The 15800-nt window shown below is 44.7% G+C and overlaps 2 protein-coding genes across 2 annotated transcripts; both read left to right on the forward strand.

The window, feature by feature from the left end:
• Nucleotides 1-822: 822 nt before the first annotated feature.
• On the forward strand, nt 823-15154 carry ncbp3 (nuclear cap binding subunit 3). Its single transcript, XM_042008787.1, has 13 exons — nt 823-1057; nt 1506-1571; nt 2334-2439; nt 4311-4436; nt 4676-4795; nt 4873-5006; nt 5089-5197; nt 6558-6657; nt 7621-7730; nt 7808-8111; nt 8368-8516; nt 8589-8771; nt 13621-15154. Exons 1-13 carry the CDS (start codon nt 881-883, stop codon nt 13917-13919), a joined length of 1983 nt encoding a protein of 660 aa, XP_041864721.1. The 5' UTR covers nt 823-880; the 3' UTR covers nt 13920-15154.
• Nucleotides 14736-15154, forward strand: LOC121654579 (clumping factor A-like). The gene is made up of 2 exons (XM_042008789.1): nt 14736-15004; nt 15059-15154. The coding sequence occupies exons 1-2, from the start codon at nt 14736-14738 to the stop codon at nt 15138-15140; spliced, it is 351 nt and encodes a 116-aa protein (XP_041864723.1). The 3' UTR covers nt 15141-15154.
• Nucleotides 15155-15800: the final 646 nt, after the last annotated feature.

Raw genomic sequence — 15800 nt, forward strand, 5'->3', positions numbered from 1 at the left:
TGAGAAAGGCAGAAAGTGACATGTATTAATACAGTTTGGAGATCCTCTATGTTGAATCAAACTGAACGTGGCTGCTCCAGAACACATCCACACACCCTGAATTTACCTGGACATAAAAACACAACCAGTACCCTGTTTGGGTCAGTTTATTTCTACACACAGTAACCAGTTCCCCCGTCTTAATCAGCCCATCATGTAACCTCCAGGTATCCCCAAAGTCCAGTCCATCCTTGTAGTCAGAAATGGTTGCTGTAATCTACATAGTCTGAGCATTCAGCGATCTGATCTCATCTTTCTCAGACTACAGGCGCTACAAGCGCCCCAAAAATCCTTAAAACATCATCACAGAGGGACGTCCAATAAAGTTAAAGCATCGTGCCCTGATTTATATTTATAATACATTTATTCTGACTATAACTGAATTCACCTTTATAAAAAATTTGAAACAACTAGAAGAACTAGTATATACTTTAGAACTATAAATAAATAAGATTGGCTTGTAACAGAAAATGTTACATGTCAAAATCATTCTAGTAATGTACATATTTATGAATTTATTTATGTTCTTGTTTGGAGGAATATGTGTAAATAAAGATTTTTAAAAACAGACTAAATAAATGCATTCATATTCATCATAGACTGGTATTCATTTCATAATGTTTATATATTATAATACATTATATATATTATATTACTTGCAGGGAAATTAATAATAATAATAATTATTATTATTATTATTTTTATTATTATTATTCGCTAGGGGCAGACAGATCGCCATCACACCCATATATATCTATGATCACACCAACGAAGAAGTCCGAAGCATTTCCGGTTCAAAGCAGGTGCATGCGCAGTTGCCGTTGTTCGCAGCAGTAGCACTATGGCGGCAGTGCGCAGCTTGCGTGTGTCGGTGAAACCGGACAGCGGCTCGGACCGCTCGGACTCGGACTCCGAGTCGGACAGAGACGTGCGCGAGGCTGAACCGATGGAGGTGGAGGAGGGCGAGCTGGAGGCGGAGGACATCTCCGTCAATCGCTCCCTGAAGGAGCTGCTGCCGGTAGGTGGCCGGACTAGGCCCCGTCAAGCCGAGGGCTGGCTTCTCCCGCTGCCGGTGGAACCGTGGGCCGGGGCGGGTTATGGGAACTTGAACTGCCGGCTCTCCCCGTGGCTACGGCGGCAGCAGTGCGTGTTTAACAGCCGGTTCGGTTCGGTTCGGCTAACGGCTGTGGCTGGACAGCTGTTACCTCGTCACTTGTTGCAGGACGCTTCACGTGTTGCTGTTACTTGTTCAAACTTACGAGCCTATAATGTTGGAAATAATTCCAAACTTCGGTATAGAAACCACAGTTTGCTTTGCCCCGACTTTTCTCCGAGGCTGGGGTCTTCCTCCTCCACAGCACCGGGTTCTCAGAGGGTTCTGGAGGTGGTTGTTGATGCCAGTTTGCAGGGACATCTGCAGCAGACTGATGAGAAGTGAAATCAGACTGTCTGTGTCTCTGTTGCAGGACACCAGCCGGAGGTACGAGAACAAGGCCGGAGCCTTCATCACTGGGATCGATGTCAGTTCAAAGGTAAAACTCCAGCACGCTCACCTGGACTCAGTCCCCCTGAAAACCACACCGTTACACGTTTTCAGTAGTTTGATCTTTGTGCTGGAGAAGTCTTTGTTTATGAACATGTTCATCTACCATCAGATCCACCAGATCAAAGACGGGTCAGCTAGCACCATGGTAGTAGTAAACTAGTAGTAAACAGAATCCACCATGGTTATTATTATTATTCTAGTTAAACCTTTCAGGTTAGTCCTGCAGTTTTAGGAAACCATGTCAGAAATGTGCCGCTGGATCAGAAATGGTGTGTTAGGAATTCCGGTCCCCTTTCACCCAAACGAGACTGTTGCTACAGTTTCCTCTCAAATCGTCCTAAAAATGAGATTTTCTCTCATTACATCTGAGCTCCTAATTCTCTTCAGACTAGGATGTAAATTGTTTCTTTAGCCTGAAATTAAAACTTTACAAACCACATCAGATTAAAAAACTCCCTCATTAGTTCACCAGCCATCAGCCATCATTTCAGCGAGTGTTAGAGGCCCTGTTCCTCGTCTATCAGCTGACTGCTGCTGCCTGAAAACAGGCGGGAAACACCATAGCAACCCATGGAATATTCCATCATGGCTGCTCCGACAGCTTAATCTGACATCAGGTAAAAACGTAAAGGATTTTAAAATGTATCAGCATCCAGACATTTCAGGAGGTTTCCACATTCATCTCTACAGGTCAGCTGTTCTTTGAATGATGAGCAGGTTAATGTCATTTCCTGTTTATGTTTACCAGGAGGCGATCGAGAGGAAAGAGAAGCGAGCAAGACGGTTTCATTTCCATGGTGAGGAGAATGTCGGTCAGAGGAACGTTTTCCTGGATAAAGACGCCATGAAGAAAGGTGTGGAGTAGTTTCTGTTTACTTGTTTATTATAGTCAGACTCGGTTTGTTTACGTGTTTATTATAGTCTGACTCGGTCTGTTTACGTGTTTATTAGAGTCTGACTCGGTTTGTTTACGCGTTTATTGTAGTCTGACTCGGTTTGTTTACGCGTTTATTGTAGTCTGACTCGGTTTGCTTACGCGTTTATTATAGTCTGACTCGGTTTGTTTACGCGTTTATTATAGTCTGACTCGGTTTGTTTACGTGTTTATTATAGTCTGACTCGGTTTGTTTACGTGTTTATTATAGTCTGACTCGGTTTGTTTACGTGTTTTTTATAGTCTGACTCGGTTTGTTTACGCGTTTATTATAGTCTGACTCGGTTTGTTTACGCGTTTATTATAGTCTGACTCGGTTTGTTTACGCGTTTATTATAGTCTGACTCGGTTTGTTTACGCGTTTATTATAGTCTGACTCGGTTTGTTTACGCGTTTATTATAGTCTGACTTGGTTTGTTTACGCGTTTATTGTAGTCTGACTCGGTTTGTTTACGCGTTTATTATAGTCTGACTCGGTTTGTTTACGCGTTTATTATAGTCTGACTCGGTTTGTTTACGCATTTATTATAGTCTGACTCGGTGTGTTTACGTGTTTATTATAGTCTGACTCGGTCTGTTTACATGTTTATTATAGTCTGACTCGGTTTGTTTACTTGTTTACTTGTTTATTATAGTCTGACTCGGTTTGTTTACTTGTTTATTATAGTCTGACTCGGTTTGTTTACGTGTTTATTATAGTCTGACTCGGTTTGTTTACGCGTTTATTATAGTCTGACTCGGTTTGTTTACGCGTTTATTATAGTCTGACTCGGTGTGTTTACGTGTTTATTATAGTCTGACTCGGTATTTACGTGTTTATTATAGTCTGACTCGGTTTGTTTACGTGTTTATTATAGTCTGACTCGGTCTGTTTACGTGTTTATTATAGTCTGACTCGGTCTGTTTACGTGTTTATTATAGTCTGACTCGGTATTTACGTGTTTATTATAGTCTGACTCGGTCTGTTTACGTGTTTATTATAGCCTGACTTGGTTTGTTTACGTGTTTATTATAGTCTGACTCGGTTTGTTTACGTGTTTATTATAGTCTGACTCGGTTTGTTTACGCGTTTATTATAGTCTGACTCGGTTTGTTTACGCGTTTATTATAGTCTGACTCGGTGTGTTTACGTGTTTATTATAGTCTGACTCGGTATTTACGTGTTTATTATAGTCTGACTCGGTTTGTTTACGCGTTTATTATAGTCTGACTCGGTGTGTTTACGTGTTTATTATAGTCTGACTCGGTATTTACGTGTTTATTATAGTCTGACTCGGTTTGTTTACGTGTTTATTATAGTCTGACTCGGTCTGTTTACGTGTTTATTATAGCCTGACTTGGTCTGTTTACGTGTTTATTATAGCCTGACTTGGTTTGTTTACTTGTTTATTATAGTCTGACTGTTTACTCTCTTCTAGTACTCCTTCCTTTGCCACTTCTTCTTATTTACTACTTCTACTAATAATTTGTTTACTACCTCTATCACTTCTATGTCTTCTATTTCTTCCTCTACTACTTATTCTATTACTACTGCTTCTACAGTTTTCTTATTCTCTTACTTCTTTTATTTATTTTTCTTCCTTATCTAGTATTTCTACCACTTCTCATACTACTATTTTAATCAATGATTTTATTGTGATTTTTGTTATTTGTTGCCTTTTACTACGTTACTGCTTCCTGCGACCTGCTGTGATGCTTTTAATGTTTTAAATTTTCCTGTACTTGAAATGTACTTGCCTTGCCTACTTTTATTTATTTCCCTTCTACGTAATCATGTCCTTGGTGTCCCAGCCATCACCAGACTTCGCATGGAGGCGATCCACGTGACGGGTGTGGACGATATGAGTACGCAGGACGTCTTCGGATACTTTAAGGAGTACCCTCCGGCCCACATCGAGTGGATCGATGACACTTCCTGTGAGTACCACTGTCTGGTGATGTCACAGTCCGTTTCACTGAAACGCTGTCATCTCTCATTGGCCAATTCAGAGTTAAACTTTTTTTGAGCTGATCGAAAATTTTTCCTTGGGTGTTCCTTGGTTACTGTTACCATGGTTACCTGGCTCCTCTCCGCCTGTCTGGAAACCTTTTAGAATAAAACATGATCAGTTTTGTGCCAAAAATAAGGGGAGGTAAACTGGGTGACCGTCTCCTAGGTAACGTAGTGTGGTTGGATGATGACACCTCCATCCGAGCCCTCATCAACACCAGCCGGATGCCTGACTCGGAAGCCGTTGCCACGGAGTCAAGCGACCAGCTGGGTGAGCAGAGCAAAGGTGAGGGAGCGCCGTAGTAACCGTCGCAGCTTCTCTAAGCTGCAGTAAATGATGGATAACGATTCTGTCTGTCGCAGCTCGTCACGGTCGAGGCTCAGAGGATGAAGATGATGAAGAGGAGGAGGGTGAGGTGGAGGAAGATGATGAGGAGGCAGTGAAGAAGAGCAGTGACGGAGAGGTGGATCAGCGGCCGAAGGTGGAGGGTGGTCAGGTAGAGCAGCGGTTACCATGGAGACATGAACCAAAGGTGTTGATGGATCCTTGACTCAGTGTTGTGTGTGTGTGTGTGTCAGGTGGAGGACCTGACGCGGGCTGAGAGAGAGTCTCTGCTGAGGAACGAGCTGCGACCCGCCATCAAACCCTTCAAAGGAAACAAGCTGTTCCTTCGCTTCGCCACACAAGGTGACGCACACGCATGCATACGCTCAGTGTGTCTCACCTGAGATCAGCTGACTGAAGGGATGGTGATCAGAATGAAGCTGGGCCAGAACCAGAACACACTGAAGGATTTTACAACCCGGTTCCATAAAAGTCAAGTCTGTGTGTAAAACATATCTCATCATCTTTTATTCCCAGTAGAACATCACGTTCCAGTCATTCAGCTGACGCTTTTATCCAGAGTAACTTCCAGGGTTAGGCAGTAGCGTTAAGGGTATTGTCCAAGGACCCAAGTGGAAGGCATCAGTGTCCATCCCCTGGGGGAATTGAACCCTGCTCTCCTGCATGGGGGACCGATGTTATGCCAACTGAACCAACCAGCCACTAACCAGAAGATAAACAACATCTCGGGATGAAACTGAGAAGTTTCACAATTTGATGGAAAATATGAATCTGATGCGGCAACATGTCTGGAAAAAGTTGGAACAGGAGCAACAAAAGGCTGGAAAAGTACCTGGATGCAGGATGTGGTTCAGCAGCCAGACTCTTCTCCTGTAAAGCCATGCTGCTGTGATGGATGCAGGATGTGGTTCAGCATCGTCTTGCTGAAATCTGCAAGGCCTTCCCTGAAAGAGACGTTGTCTGGATGGGAGCAGATGTTGCTCTAAAACCTCCATGTACTTTTCAGCATTGATGGAGCTTCACAGATGTGGAAGCTGCCCACGCCACTAATGCAGCCCCATCCCATCAGAGATGCAGCTTTTCACCTGTCCACTGATAACAAGCTGGATGCTCCCTCTCCGCTTTAGTCTGCAGGACACGCCGTCCATGCTTTCCACAAACTAGTTCACATCTTCATCCAGGTTTCCACTTTGCCTCAGACCATTTTAAATGAGCTTTGGTCCAGAGAAGATGGAAGAAGCTGCTTCTGGATCCTGTTCACATCTGGCTTCTTCTCTGCATGATGGAGCTTTAACCTGCATTTGTGGGTTTCAGGGTGAACTGTGTTCACAGACAGTGGTTTCTAGAAGTCTTCCTGAGTCCATGCAGTGGTTTCCAGTAGAGAAACAGTTACTTTTATTATAATACACTTATTACAACATTAGTTACTTTTATTACCATATTGCATTTACTTTTATTGTAAAACCGGCCCCCGGGATCTATGTTTGACACCTCAATAAAGCATTTTTCCACCCATGTTTTTCCAGTTATTGTTGTAAAGAAGACAGACTGAAATGTAAACAGGAGCTAACTTGAACAGACTGTCCATCAGTGTGTCCAGGACCCAGAACCTGAAGGCTCAGAACTCAGTCAGAACCTGATGTTTACTCTGTCGATGGTCCAGAACCACAGACTTGATGTTTGTTGTTGTGTTTGTGTCCAGATGATAAGAAGGAGCTCGGGGCCGCCCGCCGCAGCAGGTACTACATGAAGTACGGAAACCCCAACTATGGAGGCATGAAGGGGATCCTCAGCAACTCCTGGTGAGACTTCTTTCAGTTCCTCACGGTACCGATCTGGACCTGCAGGCTCAAACTGAGCCATCAGAACCTGTCCCGGTCTGGAAGCTGCAGATCTGAGAGGCTGAAACATCGTTCCAGCTTCATCTGTTAGTTTAATGTCAGAAATCTATTGTTTCTAGAAGATGGAGTGAAGCCGAGGAAAGGGTCGGGTTTTCTGTAAGGTCTGATCAGCATATCGATCCACATCAGAAGATACAAACAGGAAACTGTGAATACAAGAAATGTGTAAATAGAAAAAAACTCCATATCCTGTTGTTGAGCCTATACCTCCCCCTGGTGGTGAGTGTATTCTCCTCATGCGAGTTCATAGAAGTCAAATTCCTGGGTTCTTTCTTTGGGCCAGAACAGACCAGAGAAGTGGGACTTGATTATTCCCACAAGGAAAAATTCTTTCTATAAGGAGCCTGACAGAAAAAGGAGGATCCGGGTTCTACAAGCAGCCATGATGAAATATTTTACTTAGAAATCCGGATCAGCTGACGAGCACAAGGAAGACGTTTAGGTTTATATGGAATAATGTTTCTGACATGTCCTCACAGCGTCCCATAGAGGTGTGTGTGTGTGCTTGGTTCATTAATGTAGGATGTTGTTGCCATGTGTCACTGTGTGTGTGTGTGTGTGTGTGTGAGAGAGATTCCAGAACACAGAACTGAGTCTGATCATTAACGTTGCTATGACAACTGAGTGTTCTGAGCCAAAGTTGGTTCAGTTTGTCACTCATGTCAGAAAGCACAGAATGTTTCGATATGTGTGCGTTTGGCTTTTTTACTAATGTCAGCGCTACGAGTTACTTCCAGAAATTCATGTTGAACATGTAGAAATTTGTCTGTGATAATTAGTCGATTTCTAGTCTCTACTTTCTTCACTTATGTGGGTGGTGATGTGTGGCTGGATCAACATGATCATCTCGGTCTCTGTGCTCAGGAAGAGGAGGTATCACAACCGCCGCATCCAGAGAGACGTCATCAAGAGCAAGAAGCCTCTAATTGGAGACAGCATGGGACACACACCGCCATACACACACCGACACTCCGGTAAGAACACACACAGCCAGGAATCAGCTGATCTAAATCAGTTTGAGGAAGTGACATAATCAGGATGTCTTCCTCAGCTGACCTCGTCAACCTGCCCGAGGAGCCCATCAAGGAGGAGGAGGAGGAGGAAGAGGAAGAGCACGGAGACGAGGACATGGACTCGGACGACAGAGTGGTAGAGTACAGGGAGCGGGGCGGGACCTCGCGCTCGCTGGGGGCGGGGCTTCATGGCCGGGCAGAGCGGTCCCCGTCTCCATGGTCGGAGTCAGACGAGATGGACTACGACCTGGAGCTGAAGATGATCTCTACTCCGTCGCCCAAGAAGAGCAAGAAGATGACCATGTATGCCGACGAGCTGGAGAGCCACCTGAAGACCATCAGGTCAGCTGATCACCCACCCATGACATCACACTCCAGGACCTGACAGACACTTAAACAAACAGTAGGCGGGGCCTGGTCAGACCACAGTAGCTGACCAATCACAGCAGAGTGAGCGTCAAAACTTAAAACAAACAAATAAATCTTCTCCTCCATTCTCCTTGTTCATAGAGATCTGATTGGTTCTGAGCCATGGACCACCGATCATTGGTATCGATGTATTGATCCTCATCAGGTTCATTCTGCTTGTCTCCAACAGAAACCGGATCGGAACGTCGGGATCACAGAGCCGCACCAAATCCTCCCCCCCCCCCAAGGTGACGGACGTCCGGCAGCTGCTGGAGGAGAAGCGTCAGGGAACCTCTCAGCAGAGACAGCGCCCCCCCATGGCTGGCGACGGGAAGACAGGTGAGCTGTTGTCCAGGTTCGGACCGATGCAGGCCCACCCAGTTCTCTCTGACTCTGTGATGCTGTCCCCAGACGTCAGGCAGCGGCTCGGGAAGCGACGCTACTCCCCAGACAGACGCCGCTCTGCCTCCCCCGTGACTCCACGAGATTCGTCTCCAGTCAGAGAGCCAATCAGAGACGTGCATCGCAGACTGGGCGTGGCCAGTCAGGACAACAGAAGCCTATACTCCAACTCATCCAAAGACAGGAAGTCTGGTATGACGGTGTTTCTACAAAGTTCTGTTAGTAATAAATTCTGCTGGTTTATACTGGGATTAAAAGCTGCTACGGACTGGTTTATACTGGGATTAAAAGCTGTTACAGACTGGTTTATACTGGGATTAAAAGCTGCTACGGACTGGTTTATACTGGGATTAAAAGCTGCTACGGACTGGTTTATACTGGGATTAAAATCTGCTACACACTGGTTTATACTGGGGTTGAAAGCTGCTACAGACTGGTTTATACTGGGATTAAAAGCTGCTACGGACTGGTTTATACTGGGGTTAAAAGCTGCTACAGACTGGTTTATACTGGGATTAAAAGCTGTTACAGACTGGTTTATACTGGGCTTAAAAGCTGCTACGGACTGGTTTATACTGGGATTAAAAGCTGCTACACACTGGTTTATACTGGGATTAAAAGCTGCTACGGACTGGTTTATACTGGGATTAAAAGCTGCTACGGACTGGTTTATACTGGGATTAAAATCTGCTACACACTGGTTTATACTGGGGTTAAAAGCTTCTACAGACTGGTTTATACTGGGATTAAAAGCTGTTACAGACTGGTTTATACTGGGATTAAAAGCTGCTACGGACTGGTTTATACTGGGATTAAAATCTGCTACACACTGGTTTATACTGGCGTTAAAAGCTGCTACAGACTGGTTTACACTGGGATTAAAAGCTGCTACGGACTGGTTTATACTGGGATTAAAAGCTGCTACACACTGGTTTATACTGGGATTAAAAGCTGCTACAGACTGGTTTATACTGGGATTAAAAGCTGCTACGGACTGGTTTATACTGGGATTTAAAGCTGCTACGGACTGGTTTATACTGGGATTAAAAGCTGCTACAGACTGGTTTATACTGAGATTTAAAGCTGCTACAGACTGGTTTATACTGGGATTTAAAGCTGCTACAGACTGGTTTATACTGAGATTTAAAGCTGCTACAGACTGGTTTATACTGGGATTTAAAGCTGCTACAGACTGTTTTATACTGGGATTAAAAGCTGCTACGGACTGGTTTGTACTGGGATTAAAAGCTGCTACAGACTGGTTTATACTGGGATTAAAAGCTGCTACAGACTGGTTTATACTGGGATTTAAAGCTGCTACAGACTGGTTTATACTGAGATTTAAAGCTGCTACAGACTGGTTTATACTGGGATTAAAAGCTGCTACGGACTGGTTTATACTGGGATTTAAAGCTGCTATGGACTGGTTTATACTGGGATTAAAAGCTGCTACAGACTGGTTCATACTGGAATTAAAAGCTGCTACAAACTGGTTTATACTGGGATTAAAAGCTGCTACGGACTGGTTTATACTGGGATTTAAAGCTGCTACAGACTGGTTTATACTGGAATTAAAAGCTGCTACAAACTGGTTTATACTGGGATTAAAAGCTGCTACGGACTGGTTTATACTGGGATTTAAAGCTGCTACAGACTGGTTTATACTGGAATTAAAAGCTGCTACAAACTGGTTTATACTGGGATTAAAAGCTGCTACGGACTGGTTTATACTGGGATTTAAAGCTGCTACAGACTGGTTTATACTGGGATTAAAAGCTGCTACGGACTGGTTTATACTGGGATTAAAAGCTGCTACACACTGGTTTATACTGGGGTTAAAAGCTGCTACAGACTGGTTTATACTGGGATTAAAAGCTGCTACACACTGGTTTATACTGGGGTTAAAAGCTGCTACAGACTGGTTTATACTGGGGTTAAAAGCTGCTACAGACTGGTTTATACTGGGATTAAAAGCTGTTACAGACTGGTTTATACTGGGATTAAAAGCTGCTACAGACTGGTTTATACTGGGATTAAAAGCTGCTACAGACTGGTTTATACTGGGATTAAAAGCTGCTACGGACTGGTTTATACTGGGATTAAAAACTGTTACAGGCTGGTTTATACTGGGATTAAAAGCTGCTACAGACTGGTTTACACTGGGATTAAAATCTGCTACAGACTGGTTTACACTGGGATTAAAAGCTGCTACAGACTGGTTTACACTGGGATTAAAATCTGTTACACACTGGTATATACTGGGATTAAAATCTGCTACAGACTGGTTTACACTGGGATTAAAAGCTGCTACAGACTGGTTTATACTTGGATTAAAAGCTGTTACAGACTGGTTTATACTGGGATTAAAATCTGCTACAGACTGGTTTATACTGGGATTAAAAACTGTTACAGGCTGGTTTATACTGGGATTAAAAAGCTGTTACAGACTGGTTTATACTGGGATTAAAAGCTGCTACAGACTGGTTTATACTGGGATTAAAAGCTGTTACAGACTGGTTTATACTGGGATTAAAAACTGCTACAGACTGGTTTATACTGGGATTTAAAGCTGCTACAGACTGGTTTATACTGGGATTTAAAGCTGCTACACACTGGTTTATGCTGGGATTAAAAGCTGCTACAGACTGGTTTATACTGGGATTAAAAGCTGCTACAAACTGATTTATCCTGGGATTAAAAGCTGCTACGGACTGGTTCATACTGGGATTAAAAGCTGCTACAGACTGGTTTATCCTGGGATTAAAAGCTGCTACAGACTGGTTCATTCTGGGATTAAAAGCTGCTACAGACTGGTTTCTATTGGGATTAAAAGCTGCTACGGAATGGTTCATACTGGGATTAAAAGCTGCTACAGACTGGTTCATCCTGGGATTAAAAGCTGCTACGGACTGGTTCATACTGGGATTAAAAGCTGCTACAGACTGGTTTATCCTGGGATTAAAAGCTGCTACAGACTGGTTCATTCTGGGATTAAAAGCTGCTACAGACTGGTTTCTATTGGGATTAAAAGCTGCTACGGAATGGTTCATACTGGGATTAAAAGCTGCTACAGACTGGTTCATCCTGGGATTAAAAGCTGCTACGGACTGGTTCATACTGGGATTAAAAGCTGCTACAGACTGGTTTATACTGGGATTAAAAGCTGCTACGGACTGGTTCATACTGGGATTAAAAGCTGCTACAGACTGGTTCATACTGGGATTAAAAGCTGCTACAGACTGGTTTTTCCTGGGATTAAAAGCTGCTACGGACTGGTTTATACTGGGATTAAAAGCTTCTACGGACTGGTTTATACTGGGATTTAAAGCTTCAGGTTCTACAGCCATATATATATTTTTCTTTTATACCATGGTCTGGGTGAATAACATCTGACTGGCTGGCGGGTGTCCATTACAAAGTAATAATGGACACCTATGAAAGAAGTTCCGGTCAAATATTGCTGTAAATTACTGCCCTGACTGTACGGTAGTTGGTAACCGTGGCAACAGAAACTCAGACACCGGGCTGCAGACGCTCCAGATCAGAGCAGCCTGCAGGCTTATTGAACATGTAGGAAACGATCTGTGACTGTTTGAAACAAAATGTGGCATCATCCTCTGGACACACACCAGCTGTAAGTGCTGCACCCGCCCTCTGAAATGTGTGTGTTACGTAACATAACTGCAGCCAACGAGCTGCAGGTTCTGTGTCAGAGCCGGTTACCTTAGCAACACGTCACAACGAAATAGTCCACTCAGCCGCTTCTTGTGAATAACTTAGGATTTTAACGTTTAAAAAAACAATATTAATGCATTAATAATTTAAAATGTTTTTTCTTTTGTACATGACCATGGTATAAGCTCCGCGTCATCCATTATTTCTGATGATGGCCACCTCGGTGGGCATTATCCCCTACACTACCGTTTTTATAAACTGTTGAAGATAGCGCTGATGATGGCTGCTGGGTCTCAAGCTCTCTCCCCAACATTATTCATTCCGTATTTATTCTTCTTATTATTTATTCTTTTCTTAGTTATGCAACCTGCTACAGTGAGCTTATCATACAGTATAATAGAGATAAATTACTATGCATCAGGTCAGTGGTGGAAAAAACTTTTTATCGCCACCAGCTTACAGCGGGGAATCTCCATGGCAGCGCCTACCTGTTATTGTACCTGAGCGGCGGAGGAAAAGAGGATCACGAGGTGGAGTCCTGGTCCAGGTGAGGAGTCGCCCTCCTCTACTGAGTATTCTTCTGTCAAATGTTCAGTCGTTGGACAACAAGCTGGAAGAACTTTGGAGCAGGACGGCGTTTCAACGGGAGATTAACACCTGTAACGTTTTTGCTTTAACGGAAACTTGGCTTGACCCCTCGAACCCGGAGTACGACATTGTTCCTGAGGACTCTCCGTTTATCGGCTGGACCTGACTATACATTCAGGAAGTTGGTAGCCGACTCAGGAATGGTTCAAATGGGGCAAAGTAATATGGTAATAAAAGTTAATATAATAAAAGGGGCCGACTTAGATACTATTTTCTGCTCAGGAAGAACTTAGAGCAGCTCATGGAGGAAATCACCTCGGAACTCGATAAATTGACAAAATTTAAATTTGGACAAAACAAAATTTATGTTGAATTTATGTTGGAGAACAGTGAAGTTAAAATTGGGATAGAGAGTATAAATGTTGATAGAGTGAAAGAAATGAAGTTTCTGTGAGTGACAGACAGACCAAAAGATCTGCTGGAAACCACAGATCTTCATGTTCAAGCTAAATTAAACAAACTTTTTCAGTCCAGTAAAGCTAAATATTTTGTCTACGTCTTGTACTGCTCACTTACACCGCCATATTTAACGTTTTAGACGTTTGGGGCAGCACCCACAAATCCTCACTCCAACCGCTCTGCACACTCCAGAAAAGAGCCATTAGGATGGGTCATAATGTGGATTTCCAGGACTAATGAGATATTTATAAAGCGTTTATTAAACAGATTCCTGGTTCTGACCCAGTGACCGATGTCTGGTTGTGGTTCTGACCTGCAGGTGGACTGTGGAGCCGACTCGGAGCTGGAGAGGACGATGGGAGCGGGTGCCGAGCGGGAGGCCACTCTGCGGGGCTGTTCTCTTCCTCGTCCTCAGGACGGAAGGAGCGTGGACGGCAGGCGGACGGAGAGGGGGAGGAAGAGGAGGAGGATGACTCCACCCTTCAGAGAGTGTGGGGCGCCATGATCAAACAGAAACAGGAGCTTTTGACCCACAAGCTGAAGAAGTCTCGTCTGGACAACCTGCCATCACTGCAGATTGAGATAAGCCGGGACAGCAGCGATGACTCAGACGCCTGAGACCGGGAAAGACCTGATCCAGGTCTGAACTTCTGCACCAGGTCTCCTCATGGTTCTGTTTTGGTTCTGGAGCTGCCTCTGTCACATATGTGAGATCTGATGGAGAAGAGCATGATGGGGAAACCCTCCTCTTCTTCCTGCTGCACCATGTTGTCTCCCATCATTCCTCGTTACCATGGAGATGCTGAACTATGAGGCGCGTCTTCGCTGTTAACTCCATGAATTTGTTTCCTGCCATCACACCTCAGAGTTGCCTGGACTTCCTGTCCCGCTGTTGTCGTGTCCTCCTTTTTTTTCTTTCTTTCTTTTTTTTTTAATTTTTTTTAACTTCCCCTCAGTGTGACGGACCATCCGGCGCTGACAGACTTGGACACCGCTGCCGTTCTGATGACGGACTTCTACACCGCTGCCATTGTGAGAACGGACTCGGACACTGTTGTGATGACGGACTCGGACACCGTTCTGATGACGGACTCGGACACCGTTCTGATGACGGACTCGGACACTGTTCTGATGACGGACTCTGACACCGTTCTGATAACGGACTCAGACACCGTTATGACGGACTCGGACACCGTTCTGATGACTGAATCGGACACCGCTGCCGTTGTGATGACGGACTCGGGACACCGCTGCCGTTGTGATGACGGACTCGGACACCGTTCTGATGACTGAATCGGACACCGCTGCCGTTGTGATGACGGACTCGGACACCGTTGTGATAACGGACTCGGCACCGTTGTGGTGACGGACTTGGACACCGTTGTGATAACGGACTTGGACACAGTTGTGATAACGGACTTGGACATCGTTGTGATGACAGACTCGGACACCGTTGTGATGACTGACTCGGACACTGTTGTGATGACGGACTCGGACACCATTCTGATGACGGACTCGGACACCGCCGCCATTCTGATGACGGACTCGGACACCGTTGTGATGACGGACTCGGACACCGCTGCCGTTGTGATGACGGACTCGGACACCGCTGCCATTCTGATGACAGACTCGGACACCGTTGTGATGACGGACTCGGACACCGTTGTGATGACGGACTCGGACACAGTTCTGATGACGGACTTGGACACCGTTGTGATGACGGACTTGGACACCGCTGCCATTGTGATGCCGGACTCGAACACCACCGCTGCGTGTCCTGTTGTCAGACGTTTTGGGTCCACAGACTGTTTCCAGGCAGCTGATGATGATGCTGATTAAAACATGAGATTTTATCTGCAGTCTGAGTTCTTCGTCACTGATGCTTATTTTAATGATCTTGGTCTTACAGGTTGTTTCTGTGGTGACAACACCAGGCGTCTCTTTATGTCCTTGTTTCTCATTAAAATTCTTCATGAAAACTTCAGAAAATAAGGCTCCCCTGAAAGCCCCGATGTAATTCGAGCCCTGGGTAACGTGAACATTAACATCTTTATTAGCAGGTTCATCTGATTAAAACTGGGAATGTTTATAAAATGTTAATAAAACGTGTTAATTACATAAAAATTAAAATCAAATTTAATGGCGACTAATCAGATTTGAGGAGATTCTGGTCCACCATCCAGCTCAGTGGGGATAGGACTGCTGACCTCGACTCAGGCTGTTGTGGGTCGGTGGAAGTAATGCTTCAAAGGCCTCCTTAATCTCACTGACACGCCTTCAGATGAAGAAGCAGAGTCTGGGGATTCGGTGGCGGGGACTGGAGATGGGTGAGATCTGCCCAGAGTTCCTTGAGGCTCTGGATGCTGTAGGGCTGTCTTGGTTAATGTACCTCTGCAGCATTGCGTGGACATCAGGGACAGTGCCTTTAGACTGGCAGACTGGTGTGGTGGTCCCCTTTTTCAAGAAGGACCAGAGGATGTGCTCCAACTACAGGGGGAT

The sequence above is a fragment of the Melanotaenia boesemani genome, chromosome 15 (genome assembly GCF_017639745.1).
Source record: "Melanotaenia boesemani isolate fMelBoe1 chromosome 15, fMelBoe1.pri, whole genome shotgun sequence".
NCBI classification, from domain to species: Eukaryota; Metazoa; Chordata; class Actinopteri; order Atheriniformes; family Melanotaeniidae; genus Melanotaenia; species Melanotaenia boesemani.